This window comes from Mugil cephalus, chromosome 17 (genome assembly GCF_022458985.1).
Source record: "Mugil cephalus isolate CIBA_MC_2020 chromosome 17, CIBA_Mcephalus_1.1, whole genome shotgun sequence".
NCBI lineage: Eukaryota > Metazoa > Chordata > Actinopteri > Mugiliformes > Mugilidae > Mugil > Mugil cephalus.
Window position 1 is genome coordinate 19,447,256 of NC_061786.1, and position 21,640 is coordinate 19,468,895.

At 42.4% G+C, this 21,640-nt stretch overlaps 1 protein-coding gene across 5 annotated transcripts in view; it reads left to right on the forward strand.

Annotated features, from left to right (window-relative positions):
* Positions 1–19,331, forward strand: part of pcnx1 (pecanex 1) — a 32,651-nt gene extending 13,320 nt beyond the window's left edge. For 2 of the 5 annotated variants that reach the window (XM_047610728.1, XM_047610730.1), the window contains 28 exons: positions 1,429–1,522; positions 2,503–2,560; positions 3,100–3,332; positions 4,276–4,429; positions 4,640–4,672; positions 5,541–5,712; positions 6,336–6,446; positions 6,660–6,751; positions 7,867–7,976; positions 8,427–8,532; positions 8,658–8,750; positions 9,885–10,035; positions 10,144–10,285; positions 10,519–10,696; positions 10,816–10,924; positions 11,145–11,274; positions 11,352–11,410; positions 11,597–11,812; positions 12,850–13,103; positions 13,262–13,492; positions 13,966–14,066; positions 14,322–14,472; positions 14,562–14,792; positions 14,886–15,160; positions 15,263–15,441; positions 15,972–16,402; positions 17,604–17,744; positions 17,983–19,331. In XM_047610728.1, coding sequence (XP_047466684.1) covers positions 1,429–1,522; positions 2,503–2,560; positions 3,100–3,332; positions 4,276–4,429; positions 4,640–4,672; positions 5,541–5,712; positions 6,336–6,446; positions 6,660–6,751; positions 7,867–7,976; positions 8,427–8,532; positions 8,658–8,750; positions 9,885–10,035; positions 10,144–10,285; positions 10,519–10,696; positions 10,816–10,924; positions 11,145–11,274; positions 11,352–11,410; positions 11,597–11,812; positions 12,850–13,103; positions 13,262–13,492; positions 13,966–14,066; positions 14,322–14,472; positions 14,562–14,792; positions 14,886–15,160; positions 15,263–15,441; positions 15,972–16,402; positions 17,604–17,744; positions 17,983–18,123 — 4,376 coding nt within the window. In that variant the 3' untranslated portion in view covers positions 18,124–19,331. Of the gene's footprint in view, positions 1–1,428; positions 1,523–2,502; positions 2,561–3,099; positions 3,333–4,275; positions 4,430–4,639; positions 4,673–5,540; positions 5,713–6,335; positions 6,447–6,659; positions 6,752–7,866; positions 7,977–8,426; positions 8,533–8,657; positions 8,751–9,884; positions 10,036–10,143; positions 10,286–10,518; positions 10,697–10,815; positions 10,925–11,144; positions 11,275–11,351; positions 11,411–11,596; positions 11,813–12,849; positions 13,104–13,261; positions 13,493–13,965; positions 14,067–14,321; positions 14,473–14,561; positions 14,793–14,885; positions 15,442–15,971; positions 16,403–17,603; positions 17,745–17,982 lie in introns of all 5 variants that reach the window. The other 3 variants (XM_047610729.1, XM_047610731.1, XM_047610727.1) reach the window with 2 other exon arrangements.
* Positions 19,332–21,640: the final 2,309 nt, after the last annotated feature.

Here is a 21,640-nt window from a genome sequence, read left to right on the forward strand (position 1 = left end):
AGCTGATCTGCTAAGATTTAAAAAAAAAAAAAACACATCTTATTGTGGGAGTGTGCTGGACTGGAGAGGCGACAGATCTGTCATAAGACTTGGCCGTCTTGCTCTGGTTTTATATGCTTCGGTTGGAAAGTTGCTGCAGTCGCTTTGATGGTTTGAAAATAGTTCGAAGGGAGCTGGTCACGAATATCATCGCCGCATTCAGTCACAGCGGAGCGCTTATTATCCACAGTCGGTGGACTGTCATAATCAGTCAAAGCTCAGCAACATTACCCATGCTCCATTTATTTCTGTCTGTGATATTGTGTCTGCAGCCGATACTTGACCTCACTTGGATGTTGATGTTAACCTCCGCTCATAGCGTAGTGCATTCCCACCCCTGGTGCTGACGAGAGAGTGTCACTGATTGCTGTTGATGCCTGTACATAAGCATGTTTCACTGTTATCTCATGATGGCAGTGCTATGTGGGGAAAAAACTAGATGCTTCTTAGGAGCCGTTATACATACTTTGAACGGGAATGAATGGCTTGCTAGTGTGTCTGAGTGTGTGTTGCTGTACTCGTAACCTTAGGTGTTGAAACCTCATATTTTTGCGAGATTTTATGTCATGTAATACTGAGAGGATGTGGCTTTAATGAACACCTTCTACATTCCTTCCTTCCTTCTTTCATGTTGCTGTGACAATTTCCTCATAACAAAGACATTGCGCAACATTTCATGTCTTCATCAAATGTACTTAAATAAGTAGAAAAGTCAATTTTCTGTTGCACAAACTACCCTGTCAACAGAAATCGGGACTTCTACCAAAAATAGCACTTGGAGACTGGAAACATTTTCCATGTTCCATTTCTCTTTGCCATACTCTTTGATTTGTAACTTCACGATAACCTCAGATTGTTCCTGAATATTTTAATAACCGCACTATTACTTTACATTCAATAATTTGGATTGCAATCAAGGTTTCATTAAGCGAGCTGGGAAAGTGTTGCCATGACGACACTCTGTATTTCTCCTGATACTTCCAGGAATGATGCAGTATTGAAGGAATTTTTTTTTAAATATAATACCCATTTAAACGTTAAGTTTAAGTGTAAGTTTTCAGTGTAGTTGACAAGTTTCACGAGCACTACATTAATATCCTCCTTTTTTTTTTAACTTGTACTACTGAACTTGATCCACCTGACAGGTTTTCAAGATGAGCAGGAAATGACTTGGTTGTTTACAGCGTCTTTGGGAGGAGGCACTTTCACTCAATAATTTTATTACCTCAGATGAACACTGCAATATTGCCAAAGCCATCTAATTGTCTGTATATAGCCATGTAGTTTAATGAAATTATTCTCACAGGCGAAGCCCGTCTCTGTTTGTCATTTCCTTAGACTGAATGTGCTTCTGTTCTTTTTTTGTGTGTGTGTGTTGTGTTTCTCCAGGAAAGCTCACCCCCTCCTTATATGAGGCCGGTGGATGTGATATGTCCCTGGTCAATTTTGAACCTGCAACCAGACGAGCCTCCAATAACATATGGTTAGTCTGATAATTCTCCTTATTTGTTTAGAGGGATTTCACATGGTAACATTAAACCCTCTGATTGCTGTCATGCCTGTTTGGTTTTATATATCATGATATAGAACTTGATCCTGCAGTAGTGTTAAACATACTCAATTTAAATAATGTTACTGAGTAGGAATAAACAGGTATTTACTGGAGCACCACAAGGTTCCATATTGGGTCCCATTCAAGTTTTGTTTTTTGTGGTTCACTTTGTCACGAGATCTGAATCGAATAAACATTTTTTCTTTTGTTTTATGTGATTGAAATCTATTATGATTGATCACATTTTTTTCTTTCTTATTCCACCGATGACTCACAGCCATAAAAATATTAATTTCTTTCATTCATGGGAAGAGTTTGACATTTAGTGAAATGCGCTATTTTGCTTTCTTACTGAGAATTGAATACGAACACTGACACTTAATTCTTAATATAAAACTGAGGTTTTTGTTCAGAATTATCAAAAGCTAATTAGTCTTGTAGGTGAATTAATACTTTTATATAGGAGCCCCTCTAGCCTGTTTGTGTGAAGCTGAATTAGTTGTGGATACTGATGGTAATCCTAACCTTTTCATCAAATCTTGTTAAAAGAGCAAATAAGCAGTGTTACCAAGATTGTAATGATTATATTTAATGGTGTGGACAGCGTAGCACATGGCCTAGTGGCTACTGATCATAATTTGTCCAATTAGTTACCTGATCTCTTCTTGAGATGTTATTACAGGGTATGCCAGTGTTTGTGCAGTCAGTTTCCTTTAAGCTCCAGTTAGTTGAGAGTTTTTTAATGGAACCCTTGCTTTTGTACTGTAGGGTTGGGTTTCCTTTCACAGCTAAGTGAATAGCCTATTGACTGCTCTGTTTGAGGTCGTCAAGAAAGGAAGTCATGATTTTAATACAGTAGGTGCAGTGGATGCTTTTGGATCTGTGTTCTCATTTTATGTTATACCCTGCAGGGATACTGACTCCCACCTCTCCAGTTCTACCTCAGTTCGCTTCTATCCTCATGACCTGGTGAGTACATAACCAGTGAGCTCTTGTTGTGTGTGCAAGAGCACGAGTTTTTTTTTTTTTACATATATCTGCATATTATTTTTGGAATTCATGTGAGTTAAATTTAGCTTTCTTGTTGCATTGGCTTCTCGTTTTCTGGACTCAGACCAAAAACACATCAGATTATACCATTTTTAAAATAACTACAGTAATGACCAGTTGGCTCCTGGACAAATTTAAACTGGTTGTATCTCGTTATATCTGATCTGGTTGTCATGCTTGCTAGATGTTTAACCATTTCAGCAGTGAGAATCCAGATGTCTTGGAGTGGATGTGAATGTGGTGGTGGTGCAGTCTATATCCAGTCTTTCAGCCAAAACCAAGCACTGTCATTTGGATTTAGAGAAAGAATGTAGTACTGAGTCGGACTTTTCTTTCTGTTTTCGTACGGTAATCTAATATTTACGGTGATAATATTTAATTTAAAACCATATTGGACAGTTTGAGTTGTATCATTTCTCTAAAGGCAGCACAGATAAGTTTCACTGACTCTGGGGCAGATCTCCCTCCCTCAGATTCGTCTAAACCGTTTGCTGACAATGGACCCAGAGCTGCTGGAGCAGCAAGACGGAGACCTAAGCCCAGAGCTCCAGGATGCTCCACTGGGACAAGAGGACACTGCAGCCTCCACTGCTGCTGGCAAAGCCAAGCAGTACTACCGCTTGTGGCTTCTTCCCTACCTGTGGGTCGGCCTGCACTTTGACCGGCTCACTCTGCTAGCACTTTTTGACAGGTGAGCGTTAAAAAATTCTGTACTTTATTAATTAAACAGCAACATGATCTGCAAGTGCCTGTAGGGTTCTATGGGTAGTAGGAGTAGGGTTCAACACTAATTTGAACAGGAAATTATGTCCCATGCCTTACTAGTATACTAGTAGTATTTTAGAGTTGGTCTCCACCTGAGCCTGCAAGTGTTGTAGTGTCTCTCTCCTTAATGACAACAAGGTTTTACAACTTTAGAGGCAACCATATTACTTAATTTTAGTCAAAATAGTGTGGCATTTTTCCTCAGATATAAAGATGAATATGTGGCCTGGGACCAAAATAAACCTTAAAGAAAATGGGAGAGCTATAGTAAAACCCCAGTTGTTAAGATACATCTTAAGATACATCTTGTAATGTGTGTTGTGAATATTTTTGTTACTTATCCTGTGCCTATTCTTTTGTGGTGTTCCACAAGGTTCTTCTCTAGGCCCTGTTTCATTGTCATGTATGTATGTATACAGTTTGCCATCCAACAAGCAAATCAACCCCATTGTTACGCCTATTGCAAAATTAAAATCATTCCACTTGTTAAGGGTTCAGAGGCTTTTATCTCTTCTTGTCGTAATTACCGTAATTCCCTTCATGTGGGAGTAAGCCAAGCCGCTTTGTCTTGTCTGCAACGCATTGAAAATGCAGCTGCAAGCTTAGCACCAGCACCAAGAAGGAAGACCACATCTGCAAGTGAATGATAGGATTGATAATATCCTTTTGTATTGCATGGGTTGGAAGCTTGGCTTCGATTCCTACAAAATCGTAGTGTGGTCAGTTATGCTGTCAGTATAATTTAATGTATTTTACCTGCTGACCTACCTTTCTTCTTGCGTCTAAATGATTTTCAGGCCTGCTAAGGATAGTAAGCATTAGTGAAAGTGAGTTTGTCTGAATGTGGTTGACTTCTTCTTGTGTTACAGGAACCGTGAGGTTTTAGAGAACATGCTGGCGGTGGTGCTGGCTGTCCTCGTGGCCTTCCTGGGTTCAGTGCTGCTCGTCCACGGTTTCTTCACCGACATCTGGGTCTTTCAGTTCTGCCTTGTCATTGCAAGTTGCCAGTATTCCTTACTTAAGGTGAGCGCTCGCACTAACAGCGTGATGTTGTTAGACTCACCCCTACAAGGTGAAACTGTCACAAAGAAGCAATTGAAAAACTGCTATCATGTGTTTTGGCACACCAGTAAAGAAAGTGTGGTATGTCTTTAGGGGAATGTTTGAAGTTTTAAAAAAGATTTTAATAAATGCAGTGAATTTACATGTCTTTTGTCTTCTCCTTATTAACAGAGTGTTCAACCAGACTCCTCTTCTCCTCGACATGTAAGTAAATATTATTTATACATTTTTTAAAATTATTTTTAAAGGTAGATGAGTTTGGCTACAGTTGTGATACGAACTGAAGTTATTCAGTTGTTTTTCTTGATAGTCGTGGTTCTGAAAAACAATGTTGCTTTTTCCCCTGTGAGCGTGTGTGTGTTCCTCCCTCCCTTGCATCAGTAGGCCGCTCTGAAACGGCGTCTTTTATTAATGCAGCTCTTACTCAGCTGCAGGCACACGCTTTAAATAGCTGGTCAGAGTTTAGACCACAGCTCACTCTCTTCACTCTTTGTATCTTCCTCGCCTCTCCCTCCCTCCCTCCCTCCCTCCCTCCCCCCCTTGTGTCGTCCCCTTTTCCGTTCCCTCATAGCACCTCAAGGACTTTTTTTTCCCTACGCTTTACTCCACACTGTGGAAAAAAAAAAAAAAAAAAAGAAAAGAAAAGAAGACGGTCTATTTAACGTGATTGTTGACACGTAAACTGTCAGTGCTTCCTTTGGGGGAAAAAGAAAAGCAGCTGGTGGCCTCTTGGGTTGCAAACCCACTCACTGCAGACATGAAACCTTACACTGGAAGCTATTTTTGGTTATACCTGTGTCACTCTCCCCAGGGCTCATATGACACTGATGCCATTGAATTAATATTTTCTGGAGGGATAATTATTGCTAGACAGTGTAAGCGTTGCATTGAGAATGTGCACACATCTTTGATACTGTAGAATTTATCTTGCAACAAGGACGACAGCCATTTTTAATCTAAAAAGTAAAATACGCTTGGAGAACGTGTCGATGATTATCTTCTGAATATTCAGCTGTATTAAACCAAGCTTCAATAACGAGCCGTTTGTGTCACTTTCCCCTTGTCCCTGCAGGGCCATAATCGTATCATAGCATACAGCCGGCCTGTCTACTTCTGCCTGTGCTGTGGCCTCATTTGGCTGCTGCACTACGGCAGCCTGAGGACCACTTCCTCCCGTTTCACCCTGTACGGCGTCGCGCTCACCAGCTCCCTGGTGCTCACCTCAGCCAGGGATCTTGTCATAGGTACGTACACTTCCTTGTGGCTTTTTTATGCAATATTAATAAACAAGCTTTTGTTGCATAGAGCTTTTCAAAATAAAGGTACAAAAAAAAATGTTATTGGAATAATGCAAAGGATACGGTAAAATGTCCCAGAAAGAACCGTGGATGCAGAAATTCTGGTTTATAATCATGAAGGTCTTAGTGGAGATTTAAGTGCTTAATAAAACTTTAAATGACTCAACTTTAAACTTTAATGGCCCTGAAAGCTCGATCAGCTTCTTAATATCAATCCTTGGACTCAGGATTTTCTAATAGTTTTATGTCACATGAGAGCTTTGTTGTGTGTTTTGTTTTTTTCTTGTTTGTGTGTGTGTGAAGTGTGTAGACAGATGTATTTAAATCACAGATCTGAGGATAGCCGCTGGCAACTTCCTGCTGAAACCACATCCACGCAGTCCTGACGGAATGTTTTATTTAGTTATTAAATATTAAAACCTCCTTTCATCGAACAGTAGTCAACAGTTATTGCTGCTGTTGCCCCGGGGACGTGTCACTGTGCACCAGAATGAACCAGTAGCGTTTGTAGTAAGCCGGGTGTTTAATTTTTGTCACACTACTGTCATGTTGCGTTCGTCTCCTTGCAGTCTTCACTCTGTGTTTTCCCATCATCTTCTTCGTGGGGCTGCTGCCACAAGTCAACACGTTCGTCATGTACCTCTTTGAGCAGCTGGACATCCATGTGTTCGGGGGCAACGGTGAGCCACTTGTAGATGCGCAGCGTCTCCGCAGGGGCGCCCTTGACCTCTGCGCGACGAGACAACGCGCACTCAACGCACGTTGTTACACGTTATACATTGTGTTATGGCAGGCTTCGTGACAGGTCAGAGTGCTGATCAGCATTCTGCCGGGCCCGGTGCCTGTCAGTTTGAGCGCTCTCATTGTTGGCATTCTCTCTGTGCTCTGTGCAGCCTCCACGAGCCTACTGTCGGCGCTGTACAGCATCCTGCGCAGCATCGTGACGGTCGCTCTGCTTTACGGCTTCTGCTACGGAGCCCTGAAGGTGAGAGCAAACCCCACTAAGGTGACTTTAATCACAGAATTATAAACCTGTAAGACCCCGAGAGTGTGTCAAGACAGAAATGTCTCAGGTGAGGGTATGTATTGATGTCATTGCTGTCAGGAGCCACGCACCCCTGAGTGTCAAAAACGTGGTGAAATGTATCAGTAAATACAGCGAGAGCAGGAAAAATGTGGATTATCAAACCAAGTTAAGCAGTTGAACTCGACAATGATCCGTGTGAACTAGTGTGGATTTGGAAAAGTGGATTAGCTTCAGTTTCAGTTAGTTTTAGGTCATGTCAGTTGTGAAAAATGTAGCTAAATAAAAGATGCTAACACTAAGAGCTTCACTGAGAAGTAACGTTAGCCATACGATACTGTAGCATCTACTAGATGTTTTTTTTTATTGATAATTGCTGGAACTGAAATAGAAAACAACAACATCCACAAACTTATCTGACAGCCCTGTAGAACGTAACTTAAGTAACTAAAGGTATGACTTTGTCAAAAAATACAGCATAAATTAATATTATCGGACACAAAATGTGAACCACAGCACCAGGTTTCTGTGCCTGGATTCCAGTTGTTTCTTCGTAATACAACAATCCATTTACTTCTCTGTTCATTGGCAGTCAGAGATTTCTGTAAAAATATATCTGACTGCTTTTCAGATCTGTTGCCTTCACCTTTTTAAAAAAAACATGATTTTACAATTTAGATGCTATTAAAGCCTATAATTCAAATTAATGCTGCTAATCTTAATGCTCCACTCTCACTTTTTTGCCAGTGAGTGGCCGTAACCATGGAGACTTTGCTGACTGTGACGTCACATGCATACCCTCTACACTGCTGCTTTAATGATGTTAGAGAACCTGGTTTCCAGGAAATCAACCTCTCAGACAATGACATTAATTTTATTCTTTTACCACTTTATTAAACTTAGATTGCTGTTATTTACTGATTCCAGTACCAGAAACATGTATAAAATAATTAAGCCAGGTTTTTTAGAATCTGCTGCTCCCCAAATGTCATTATAGTAACTTCATGCTAACATGCCAGACGTCCTCTTTACCATTATGTCCACGATATGACTGATATAAACCTTTTCGTTGTTAGGAGACCTGGGAGCCTCATCACATCCCCGTGTTATTTTCCGTGTTCTGCGGCCTCTTGGTGGCAGTGTCCTACCACCTGAGCCGGCAGAGCGGCGACCCGTCCGTCCTCATGTGAGTTTAATGAGCTGCCGCCACACACCTCCGTGCGATGTGCTTTTTATTATCTGGACCGTGGGCGACTGCTCACAGAAACAAACGCTGAACTTTCAAACACTTCTCTCATTGGAAACATCTGGCTCTTACGGCCGGACGCGTCGGACTCGCCCATCTGGCACTCGAGTCGGCAAAAACGGGTCATCAAAAGGAAATGTTTTCAATTAACTGCTTGGCCCTCGTCCGCAAGACAGAAATCACCATTAAAGAATTGTCTGTGACTTCGGTGCCCGTACGTGCTCAGCAGATTATATCAGACACGAGTTGATTCTGAAATGTTCGGTCCAAATAGTTTAAAACTGATTCACCACAAGGCTGTAGTGTTAACAGTTTGATCTGAGATAAATCACCTGCAGGAGATTGATGGTATTTAGACCAACTAATGTTCTCTTGCTTCTTGCTTAACAGCTCACTGATTCAGTCCAAGATTTTGCCTAATTTAAAAGATAAGAATCCAGAGGACCCTCTGTCAGAAGTACAGGACCCTCTGCCAGAAAAGCTCAAGGCGTCAGTGGTGAGTTTACTGGTTTATTCTTCTTCTTTTTTTTTTTTCTTCAGTTTTAATGAGATGATTATTTTTCTTCCCACATGTTTTTTTTTTTTTAATTTATTATTATTTTCTGTTTTTTTCAAATCCAGAATGAGCGTCTGCAGTCTGACCTGATCGTCTGCGTGGTCATTGCTGTCCTTTACTTCGCCATCCACGTCAGCACAGTGTTCATAGCGCTACAGGTATAGAAACAGTTTTATCAAAGCTGTTCAGTGACTCAGACAGTCTGCACATATATCTGAACATGAGCTTCCTCAGCACACCAGGAGAGGTGGATGCACCAACACTGACAAGTGGTTTATTTGCTCTTCATCATCATGACACCTTCAGTAACGGCCTCATACCGTCATTATGTGCTACATTCAGTTTTCATATGCTGCTGTTTTTTCTGTAAAGCTCTAAAAAGTAGCTCAAAAGCTTTTTCTGCATAAAAAATAAGTTTGTTATGTGTATATATTATAATAAGTTGATAACTTAATTTAACGCGTTGGTCTAACTGAAAATAAATTAAACAGTCTCAACTCAAAGGTACATGAATTTTCAACTGATATTTCTGCCTTTATTCAACATAGAGGTGTGTTCAGTTAGCACGACTTAACATTGATTCTGACTTGCATAAATAAGGTATCGTACTAAATAAATAAAGTAACAGTTTTCATGGACATTTTTGAGTAGAATGAAAGGAAAAGAAATAGTTAGAAAGTAATAGTTAGAATAATTAGGAGGAGTAATTTGCTGCTTTCTCTGATACAGCAGCTCAGCAGGTAGAGCAGTCGTCCAATAACTGAAAGGTTTGCTCTTCGATTCCACCCCGTCCCTGACGAAGCACATTGTGTTACTTGTACTAAAGTAATTGAGTCGGCCTAACTAGAAAAGTCTCGTGACACGTACTCGATACTAGCTAAGTTGAAGTAACTTAACAATGTCGATGCAAATTGTTACATCAAATTTTTATGTTGAGCCAGCACATCATTTTTTTTTAGAGTGTGGGCAGTGTCCATGGGAGGACAAAAAGCTTCTGTACATGTCCCTATGATCAGACAGGTCCTCAGTCGTATAATGTATTTGACCTCAGTACATATTTTAAGTCAGGAGCGTCCTCTCTACTTTTAACTATCAAAATGTTACATTTCTATTTAATGTCAAAGTCTGAGCCATATTCAGAGCATATCTTTAATAAATATATTATGAAGGACAAAAGGGCTTAAATATGTAGAGGTAGATACACAAAAAAGTACAAAATCTGGAAATGCCTCTGTGTTCTTCTGTCTGTTTTAAATCTGATCACTACCTGACTGATCTCCATCTCCCCTCAGCCTTTCCTCAGCTACGTCCTGTATGCTCTGCTGGGGACGGTGGGGCTGCTCACCCACTACCTGCTGCCCCAAGTCCGAAAGCAGCTGCCCTGGTACTGCTTCTCCCACCCCCTGCTCAAAACCAAGGAGTACTATCAGTTTGAAGTCAGGGGTAAGCAAAAAAATGAGTGAAAAGTCATCCTTCGCATAAACTTTCTTTGTTTGTTACTGTTTTTGTTGTTGTTGTATCTCTGAATCCCGATCCCGTCTCTTCTGTCAGATGCGGCTCACGTGATGTGGTTCGAGAAGCTCCACGTGTGGCTGCTGTTTGTGGAGAAGAACGTCCTCTATCCGCTCGTCATCCTCAACGAGCTGAGTGGCAGCGCCAGAGAGCTCGCCAGCCCCAAGAGACTCGACACAGAGTGAGAATTCTGTCCAAGATTTGTACCGAAATGTTCTGTGCTAATTTGATCTTTGACTAGTCGATAGATACTTGAGAAATCTGTCTGTGTTACCTGGTTATTTGGCTATTGAACATCTGCACCGCTGAAATAGTAATAATGTCTCTTTACCTTCATTTTTCAGTGTCTAACACTTTATTATAAAGTTTTTCATGGTTGATGTTGATGTTTTTGTGTTTTTTATTTGGCTCCAGGGTCGGTGCACTGATGATCACAGTGGCCGGCCTCAAGCTGCTCCGTTCCTCCTACAGCAGTCCCACCTACCAGTACGTGACGATCCTCTTCACCGTCCTCTTCTTCACCTTCGACTACCGCCACCTGTCCGAGACGCTGCTGCTCGACCTCTTCCTCATGTCCATCGTTTTCAGCAAGGTGAGAGTGATACATGATTGACTGTAGATTTGTAGATTAACAGTATTTTTATGATATAGTACCTTATAAGTAATTGATACTGGTGTTCATTGAGTTCCCTCTCTTTATGTCTTTCTCAGTTGTGGGAGCTGTTCTACAAGCTGCACTTTGTTTACACCTACATCGCCCCCTGGCAGATCACATGGGGATCAGCCTTTCACGCCTTTGCTCAGCCCTTCGCTGTGCCTCGTATCCTCCCTCTGCCTCCGTTTATTCCAGCACACGGCATACTGTACTCTGAGTCATCACTTTCTTGGGAGCACTAAAAAGCGCTGCTGTAAATCCTGCATGTGATAAAGATCACTTGTGACTGACACGGTTTTTGTGACGTGCTGTCTCAGCCAAGTGCGAGCTCATGTAGAAAACGGTGTCTGCTTGTTAAGTGACCTTGACCCGAGGCCTCCGCCAGACTCCGCCATGCTGTTTGTCCAGGCTGTGGTGTCGGCGATCTTCTCCACTCCCCTCAACCCCTTCCTCGGAAGTGCCATCTTCATCACCTCCTATGTCCGCCCCGTCAAGTTCTGGGAGAGAGACTACAAGTAGGAAACAGATGGAGAGTTATTAATGATGTGAAATCTGTGCGAATCTGCTTCTAACGTGTGTGATATTTACGCAGCACTAAGAGAGTGGATCACTCTAACACTCGGCTGGCCTCTCAGCTCGACAGAAACCCAGGTGAGGGACAAGACATTGTTTATGTTGGCGGAGCTGTTCATACAACTAGTCTATGACTTGCTAAACTCTCATTAATCTTCATCTAAAAGCAAAATAAGAATAAAATAGACCCCCAAACCAAATATTCATGAATAATGATGACTATGACTAATGTCATACTGTGTTTTCCAACCTTTTCCTTCTCAGGTTCAGACGACAACAACTTGAACTCCATCTTCTACGAGCACCTGACCCGCTCGCTGCAGCACAGCCTCTGCGGTGACCTGCTCCTGGGTCGCTGGGGAAACTTCAGCACCGGGGACTGCTTCATTCTGGCCTCGGACTACCTGAACGCTCTGGTGCACCTCATCGAGATCGGCAACGGCCTGGTCACCTTTCAGCTCAGAGGGCTGGAGTTCAGGGGTGAGGAGGTTTTATTGTCTCCGCGCATGCGAAGAAGTTTGTGTTTCAGTTGGTAGTTTTCATAACTACCGGGTGGTTAATGCACGTTCCCTTTATCTCCGCGAATGTATTTGATGCGACATTAACTCGATGACTTTCTTGACCCTTGGTGCAACCTGTAGTTTGGGATATCAGGAAGTGATGCAGCAGAAATGTTTTGGAGCAGGAGCAAACCTCCTTGAGCAGCGACGGGTAGAGAAAGCAGTCTGTCCCTGCCAGATGGTTCTCCAGAAGAGTAGAACAAAGTTATTTACATTTGCTGTCAGTGTCACTAACGCAGTGTGCTGAGTCTTAAATACTCCTGAAGCCCATGCAAATTTCAGTGTCCAAATTTTGCACAAATTCAGCGAAACTCCGGGATTTTGTTTGCAACTAAGTTAAATAATAAGATTTACAAGTCTTATTCTGCCAGTGTGCAGATTTAAATGATAAACTAAGGAGTAACAACCAGTTCTCCTGCATTATCTGAGTGTTCAGTGCCGCTTCATGTGTTTGAGTAATCCGTCCTGAAGCTCTGCTGCCCAACAAACCTGCTGAAACGCAAAGTGCTGCCAAGAGCATGTGACTTTTTTTTTTACTGAATTAGAGACACTCCTCAGAGCATGACACTCATCACCAAGTCTGTCAGCAACTTTAGAAACGCACCACGTGTTGTTACACGCGACCTTTTTACAGTTTCTTCTTTCAGTCAGCGTTTAAAAGTATTAATGATCCAACCATGAATCAATATTTAGTTATTAAACACACATGCAAATTCATTTTTGGATTGGAGCTTTTTTTGTTTTGTGGAATGGTCCTAATACCTTTTTAGTTTAGGGGAAGAAAACTGAAAACTATTTTCTTTAATTTTATTGACAGAATAATTGATATATTATTCAAGTAAAAGATCTGCAGATTGATTGTTCGTAAAACTCTTTTGTACCTGCCTGTTTTCATGCACTGGATCATACTTGAGTCCATGTATCACTGTTAACCTCCTGATTTTTTTCCCTCTCCAGGAACTTACTGCCAGCAGAGAGAAGTGGAGGCCATCACTGAAGGGGTGGAGGAGGACGAGGGCTGCTGCTGCTGCGAGCCGGGCCACCTCCCCCACATCCTCTCCTTCAACGCTGCCTTCGGCCAGCGCTGGCTGGCCTGGGAGGTCCTGGTCACCAAGTACGTCCTGGAGGGCTACAGCATCACCGATAACAGCGCCGCCTCCATGCTGCAGGTGTTCGACCTCCGACGCATCCTCACCACCTACTACGTCAAGGTTCGTAGGATCACACCAGACGCTTGTAGCGAGGACCCAAACTGATGGAGAGATTTAGTTAAATATATATGTAAAATGTCTAATCAACCAAAGATTTTGCAGTACCTCCATGGACCCCCCCAGACCTATGATTTGTGAAATGATCCGCCTTTACTCAGGGCATCATCTATTACGTGATTGCCTCGCCTAAACTGGAGGAGTGGCTGGCTAACGAGACCATGAAGGACGGCCTGCGGGGATGTGGGGAGAGGAACTACGTCGACCTGGACCCCACCTTCAATCCCAACATCGACGAGGACTACGACCATCGGCTCGCCGGCATCTCCAGGGACAGTTTCTGTGGAGTCTACCTGGGCTGGATCCAGTACTGCAACTCCAGAAGGGCCAAGGTACTGACTGGAGTTTTCTGTTGGTCGAACAGCTGAAGATGACTGTTGCGTGGCAGGCTCTGGTTTCAAGTCTAGTAGACTTAGTAGAAACAGATGTCATTGATTCAGTGTGTCGTGTATGATTGAAACGTGTCATCTCATGTGACACCTCACAGTTTTGATGATAGCAGTGATTATTTGTGTACCGAGTTCTCACGAAAGATAAAAGAGACCAACAGCCTGAAGATGATTGTTCATAAATCTTCAATGAAAATAAATGCCTCCCAGCTGTTTGATTTTAATCAAACTTTAAAGGCAGTGGATGCTGTGCTTGCGTCATTGGTTCGTCAGATGACATTTTCTTTAATAAGTTAAGAAAGGCAGTGTCGGAGCCAAGGGTTGAGTCTTTGAGACGAGTTCAGAACACTAAAGACTTTTAGATAAACGTTGGCACCAAATGCGATTTCAGGAGTCTCCTCTTCTTTGTTTTGCAGCCGCTGGACAGCGAGAAAGACTCGGCTCTGGTGCTGCTCTGCTTCGGCCTGTGTGTGCTCGGAAGGAGAGCTCTGGGAACAGCAGCCCATCATATGTCCAGGTTATTTAGTAATCTTTATAATGAGTTCACATGTGTCGAGACCCGAGAGAGCTGCCGTCTCTCTGTATGTAGGCCAAACTGCAACGAGACGAGGGCCTGGACTTATTGGGACATTCATCCCGTTAATGTTTCCTGTTCAACTTTCAGCATGCGTAGACATAAATACACTTCAGGTGTTTTGTTTTTTTTTCTGTCCTTTCTGTCCGTGTGGTGAATAATGTTTGTTATGTCTTTGCTTTCTCCTTCCCATCACAGCAATCTGGAGTCTTTCCTTTACGGGCTTCATGCATTATTCAAAGGAGACTTCCGCATCTCGTCAGTGCGAGACGAGTGGATCTTCGCAGACATGGAACTTCTCAGGAAAGTCGTGGTACCTGGAATCCGAATGTCTCTGAAACTGCACCAGGTGAGGAGCTGCAGGTGACGCGGTGTCGAGACTGAACTGGTTTCAGCCTCATGCTCAAGGTGAAATTTAATTTCTTTGTCCTGCATCAGGACCACTTCACGTCCCCCGATGAGTACGATGAGCCGGCGGTTCTTTTTGAGGCCATCTCCTCCCACCAGCAGAACCTGGTCATCGCTCACGAGGGCGACCCCGCCTGGAGGAGCGCCGTGCTGTCCAACGCCCAGTCGCTCCTCGCCCTGCGCCACGTCCTGGACGAAGGCACCAACGAGTATAAAATCATCATGCTCAATCGACGATACCTCAGCTTCCGCGTCATCAAGGTGGGCAACAGATTCGGTCATCAGTTCACGGGTGTTCACGAGGTCTGAGCCGTCGCATTTAACAAAAAAAACCTCAAAACGCTTCTGCTGCAGGTGAACAAAGAATGTGTCCGAGGGCTCTGGGCGGGGCAGCAGCAGGAGCTGGTGTTCCTGAGAAACAGAAACCCGGAGCGCGGGAGCATCCAGAACGCCAAGCAGGCTCTACGAAACATGATCAACTCTTCCTGCGACCAGCCCATCGGATACCCGATCTACGTCTCCCCCCTGACGACCTCCTACTGCAACTCGCACCCTCAGCTCGGGCACATCCTGGGAGGCCCCATCAGCATCGGAAACATCCGCAACTTCGTCGTCAGCACCTGGCACAGGTCGGAGGCGGCGGTAGTAGTGGTTGTCGACGCCTCGCGCGTGTATTTCGTAAATGTTGTTGCTGATGCGTTTAAACTATTAAGGATTTGGTTTTCTCTCAGGTTGCGGAAAGGCTGCGGCGCGGGCTGCAACAGCGGAGGGAACATCGAGGACTCGGATGCCGGCGGCTTGTCCTGCGGCAGCGGGAACGGGGGAGGCGGCGACTCTCAGCAGAGCTCGGTGTCACACGGGGGCACTTCTGTGCCGGCCCCTCCTCACTCGTACCAGCCACACGCTCTGGGTGAGGACGAATGTGGCCGCATCCATTGTGACTTCAAACAAGCAAAACAAAAAATGACCTCCGTTAAACTCTTCAGGGTCGTGGTAACCTGAGCAGAAATGTGTTTTATATTAAACTTTATCAGAATTCCTTAAACATCCTCGTAGCCATGCTGGGGTCTGGATCTTGGGGGAATCTGTGCTGGTCATTCAGTTGCCATTTTGGTCCAGATTTAAATAACTATTAAGTGGCTAGACACTAAATTTAGGACACAGACTCATGTTCTAATGACTTTTACAACCCTGTGACTGACTTTACAGCGCCATCACCTGGTCACAGTTCGTCCACCTCATGACTAAACAAGTTAATCATCCCCAACAGAATCAGCTGTGTTTTTCATTTTGTGCTTGTAAGCAAATTATTTCATTAATATCTAATGTTATACCTTGCTGATGTTAACATTTGGATATGTTTTAAGTACAGCTGCACAGCAGCTAGTGTGGCTTTACTCTTCTTTGATAAATCATGTGATCTTCCTGTTCCTCCTCCAGGCACCAGTCAGAGCTCCCAGTCCGTTCAGTCGGGTCTGGTCCGCCACTCCCCAGCCCGGGCCTCCGTGGCCAGCCAGTCCTCGTCGTACCGCTACAGCAGCAGCCGCCACTCGTCCCTGCGCACCTCCACCACGGGCCTGGAGCCCTGCCGCCGCTCCTCCACCAGCCAGCTGTCCCTGCGCACGCTCCCCACGTCCCTGCAGCTGCGGCTGGGCTCCACCTCCGACCCCTCCGGCCCCTCGGGCTCCCTCTCCAGCCACAGCATCCCCCCCTGCAAACGGCACACGCTGGTGGGGCTCCTGGGCAACGACGGCCTGTGCAGCACCGTGACGGACCCCCTCAGCCAGCACCACCACCATCACCACTACCCGCAGCAGCACAACCCCACCATCTCCACCGTACGGAGAGACGACATCTCCTACAGAGTGCAGGTTTGGGAATGTATTGCACGTAAACATTATTGACCCTTTCATGACCTGTGACGTCACAACGTTAGCTGGAGGCAAAACAGAGTGAAGGTTGCGACGAACACTGTCACCTTTGACCATGAAAATGACGTCTTGCTGTATTTTTAGCCGTCAAACCGAAAAAAAACAAAAACACTAACTTGAACTTTGGTCACATACCAGCAACAGTCAGTCATAGATGGTTTTGGTGATTAAAAGAAAGTATTGGAGTGAGACAATCAACAACACTTCATAACAGATAAGATTAATATGTAATGCATCATCAGTTTCAGCCTGGATAATGTTATGGGTTAGAATACATTTTTGTTGCATGTTAATGCTAATGCTAACCGCTATCTAATGCAACATTAGCTGAATGTTTCAGCTAAAACTTAAATTTAAGCAAAACTACTCAGGAAAGACCATAATTCATCCTCCAAGTGTTTTAGTTGTAACATGCGAAAAAAAAATTGTTGCCTCGTTTCGCACGCTGTGTGGCCGTAAAATACCCACAAGAGCACAACGTTCATCTGTGGCTGAAAGACAGGCTTCACTCAAACTTCCAGAAACAGGAACTGAAGCAATGATGAACGGTTTTCTGGCGTCTAAAAATGTTCCTACGTGAGCGCAAATAGTGAGATGTACTTGAAGTGTAAATGTAAGCGTATTTCTGCTGCTAGGTTGTTTGTTCCACTTGTTCCTAACTGGGTCGGCCCCTTCAAATGCCAAATTATTTATTAGCTGTATGTTTCAGGGGTGTCCAAGCAGAAGTTGCATTTACTACGTTTCCCTCCACAGTGTTTCCACTTACTTCTTGTAATATCTTTGTTGGAGAGGCTTCACTTGATAAAGACGGACCAGACTTCGTCCGCTCTGTGTCCTCCTTTAGGCAAATCGTCGTCAACTTTTTAAAATAATACTAGTATTATAGTGGAGTGAGTGTATTAGTATATTCCCTAAAATATTAATTTTTTTCTTCGTCCATTCTTGCCAAAACAGTATAATATGCTAACCGCCGTTTACAGGCTGCAGTGTTTGAGATTTGTTTGCCTCCAGCTAAGCCCCGCCACTCATTAAACATCACACTCTTCATAAACCGTGAAGGGGTCTATAGCTGGAATTAAATCCTGTCAGGTGGTGCATTACATCCAGCTCCACTAACGTGCGCATGTCCATCGTCTCCCAGGTTGTGGATGTGAGTCAGGTGCTGGAGAACATCAACTTATCGAAGCGGAAGGAGCTGCAGTGGCCTGACGAGACCGTGAGACTGAGGGCAGGACGGACCTGCTGGAGAGACTGGAGCCCTTTGGAGGGCATGGAAGGACATGTGAGTTTACCCTCCCTCACCTTCACGTAAAGACGAGTTACATGTTTGTCTCATGACGCACGCGCCCTGAGCCCTTGTGCTATAAATGTGATTTTTCTATGATTAACTTGTTTGTCCTATTTTCTTTTGCCCTAAACCCCCCCCCCCCCCCCCCCCCCCCCCCCCCACCCTCTGACCCACTTGCTCCGTCGTAAATGCCTCGTGAATCTGATTGGACGCTGCCTCCTGTGTTTGCCAGGTGATTCACCGGTGGGTGCCTTGTAGCCGAGACCCAGCCAATCGCTCCCATATCGACAAGACCATCCTGCTGGTACAGGTGGAAGATAAGCTAGTGCCCATTATTGAGACTGGGGTCATTGAGTTGGGTGCAGAGGTGTGAGAGACAAGCGAGCACAGACACACACACACACACACACATCACACACACACACACTTTCAAGCTTGTGCAAAGACGAAGCCAGGCGTTCCTGACTTTGAGCAGGATGCAAGAGCCTGCAGACAAACCCCCCCCCCCTCGTTCCTTTATCTCTGAGGGGGAAAGGAAGCCAGGGAAAAAGTGCAAGCACAGGTAGAGGTCTACATTTATCCAACATGCTTTACTGCATCGACACACATCCACAGTATCTGCCTTGCTTTTGCATCTCAGAAAATGCTGCATGACAGTAAAACAACCCTTAAGTTTAATTCTTGCTACTGGTAATTAATTTTCTATGCATTTCACCGACGATTTTCTTGGAAATACTGACAGAGCTGAGTGTACGGAGCGCGTGGAGATTTTTCTTCTGTGTTGTTCGTCTTTTAAATGATTTGCCAAATAAATCTATTGAATATCTGCCATGGTTTCATACACGTGAGAACTTTTTATTTTTATTTTATTTCATTTTTTATTTTTTTTTTTTTTTTTTTCCTCCCGCTGCCAAGACTGCAGAGAAAGCTGCTGCGCGGAGACTCGACGATTCTCCGCTCACCTGACTCTGCTTCGTTGTTGTTGTCATTCCTCGTTCGGATTACTTTTGAAATTTGCAAGATTAATTTGCGCAAAGGAAGAAAAAAAAAAAGAGAGAACTTGCACTATAATCCTTCTTTTTTTTTTTTTTTTTTTTTTTTTTTAATTTACAGTGATGCACTACAATCTTTAGATAATGTCACGTTTTATTTATTACAGACTCTGAATGGCCATGGTTACCGATGCCTTGGGAATGAAAAAAAAAATGCAATCATCATTCTTTTTTCAGCCATTTTTATTTGAATATTTTATGTTTGATAAACTTGAAAATAACTTTTTACTGTATATGATTATATCTCTCTTTCTATATATAAATATATATATATATTTACACAAATATATATATATATATAATGTCAATGTATAAAAGATTTTGTTTTCAATATTTATTACTGTGAACATGGTATTTACACTTTATTACATCTTTTATTTTTCCTTTTTTCTTTTTGGGACAAAGGTTAATGTATTAAGGACCATTGGTTGAAAACAAGATGCCGCATTTTTTGATGGACTGTTTCACTATTTAACTTAATTCTTTTTCTATATGGAGAAATAAAAGTTTGATTTATTGCTGTATTTAATACGCCTCTTCTAAATGCTCCAGCCTCCTTTTATTGATCCTCTGGTATACATCTTAAGTCACATTAATCCTAAATCAGAATTCACCACACTTAACATATATATGTCAGTGCTGTATTTCTAATCCAGTGCTTTTGTCTGTAAATGACCTGAAGGCAGAAATGTGTAGGAAAATAATGTTTCTTTACTTTACTAGTAATTTAAAATCGTTTTAAATAGTTTTTCATGGTGGTTTCAGTCAGAATAACAAATAATAGCCAGTGTGTCTTTCAGTTGCTTTGTTTGGATATAACTCACGGAGGTTTCTCAGCGTTTTAATGAGCCACATGACGACACTTGAGAGTTTCTCTGTAAGGAATCAAATGGAGCGTTTTCCCTTTCTGGCCTTGGGTTTGTTTAACGCAGAAAATCTAAGTAGATAATCAGTTCCTGGACAGATTTCCTGAACCATCTGCAGAAAATATGTGGATCCGTGACAACAAGAACTGATGCTGTATTCAGAGTTTGTTTGTTTTTAATCAAGGGGTAAAAGTCACTCGGTTAAATCTACGTTACAACCCTGCTACCTCTTTTAAGACCTGAAACCTGTACTTAAAGAGACGATACGCGAGGGAAATCTAAGCAGCAACCGAGTCCACTAGTCACAATAGTGCAGTATTACAACAAATTGAAGGACATTACCCTCCTGAGACCTGGTGTCCTCATACGGGGACATTACATTTTAGGTTTGTTGCAGCTTATTCTGCTTCATTTAGACCTTTTGTCTGCCATGTACTAGTAGTGAAGTGTCCATACACTGTACTATTTATTCTTACTAACTTTTCTAGTTTGATATGACATGAAAATTTAATAAATTCCAAAGTATTTGTTTGAGTACCTTGAGATTTCATTGCTTCCAATTCTGGTTTTGCATTAAAATAAACTTTTTTTTTTTTTTTTTGGTTACACATTGGTGACTTAAATTGTAATATACAGTGAAATAATCCCTGTGTCTACATATTTATTTATTTTAAAAAAAAGAAACTTAGGGTTCAAAGATGATGCTTATTTTTATACTTTTCTGGCCCCACTAATCCCAAATACTTAAAGATCTTAATCTTATCTTGAAGATATTAAGATGCATTCAAAACAAATGCTTGTCTCTTAGGAGGTTACGGCAATTTCATAAATTAAAATTTAAGCCAAACTACTCTTTTTTTGTTTTATACTTTGCTTCATTCTTACTCCCCTCAACTTTTTTTACATGGAAAATTTTAATCTGGGCAGTAACTAGTAACTAGAGCTGTAGTACAGTACAGTACAAAATGGACCGACGTCAGAGACCACAACAAACACTGACCGCAAAATCAAGGAAACACACTTCAAAGACACAAAACAACCACAAAGAAGTGAGACACCGCTACAAAGAGATCCCAACTAATCTAAATACAAGTAAAGAAATCAATTCCAGACATGCAAATGAACCCAACGAGATAAAAAGCTACTACAAAAGGACACAGAACGAACCCAAAGGCAAGTAATAGTGCTTCAGGGAGACACAAAGTCACAATAAAGAGACACAAAACAACCCCGAGATCAGCAAAGAGATGTAAAGTGACCCAAAAGAAAGACACAAAACAACCCTGAGATATGTAAAAGTCTTTCAGAGGCAAGAGTCGACACAGAGAGATGCCACACAACTAAATATATACACAAAACACAAGCTAGACAACCTAAGCAGCTCCAGAGAAATCCAAAACATCTACACAACCACAAAGAGACAGACTTAATCTGAAGAGACACAAGCTGACCCCACTCCAGGCAATTAGTGGGACACAAAAGGACGACTATAGTGAGACAAAGGGAGCACAAATTTATGTATTCATCCTGAGGGATTATTTACTAAAATAAAAATAAAAGAAAAATGCATTGTAAATTTGTATTTGTACTTATTAAAACTTTTTTAACCTTTGTGTTGTTGTTGTTTTGTTTTCATTGACAGAATATATACAGAAAAAGTACAACAATGCAAAACTGGTCAGGATAAAATACAGTTACAAAATTAAAAGAAATAACAAAAATACAACAAATAACCAAAAACAAAATAAAATGGGTTGAGGTTGAATAAAGTTCAGGCAAAATTATATTTTTCACTCAAACTTCTTGTTTTGGTTGCTTTGTTTTTGTTTTTTGTTTTTTTTTTAAATATTTTCTAAACAGGATCAATATGGCTTTAAAAACAATATGTAGTCATTGGTTAGCAAATCTGGAACAGTGAATATTAAATTTGGTTGTAATTGTGAGACGGTTGATTACATATATTTTGTCTAGT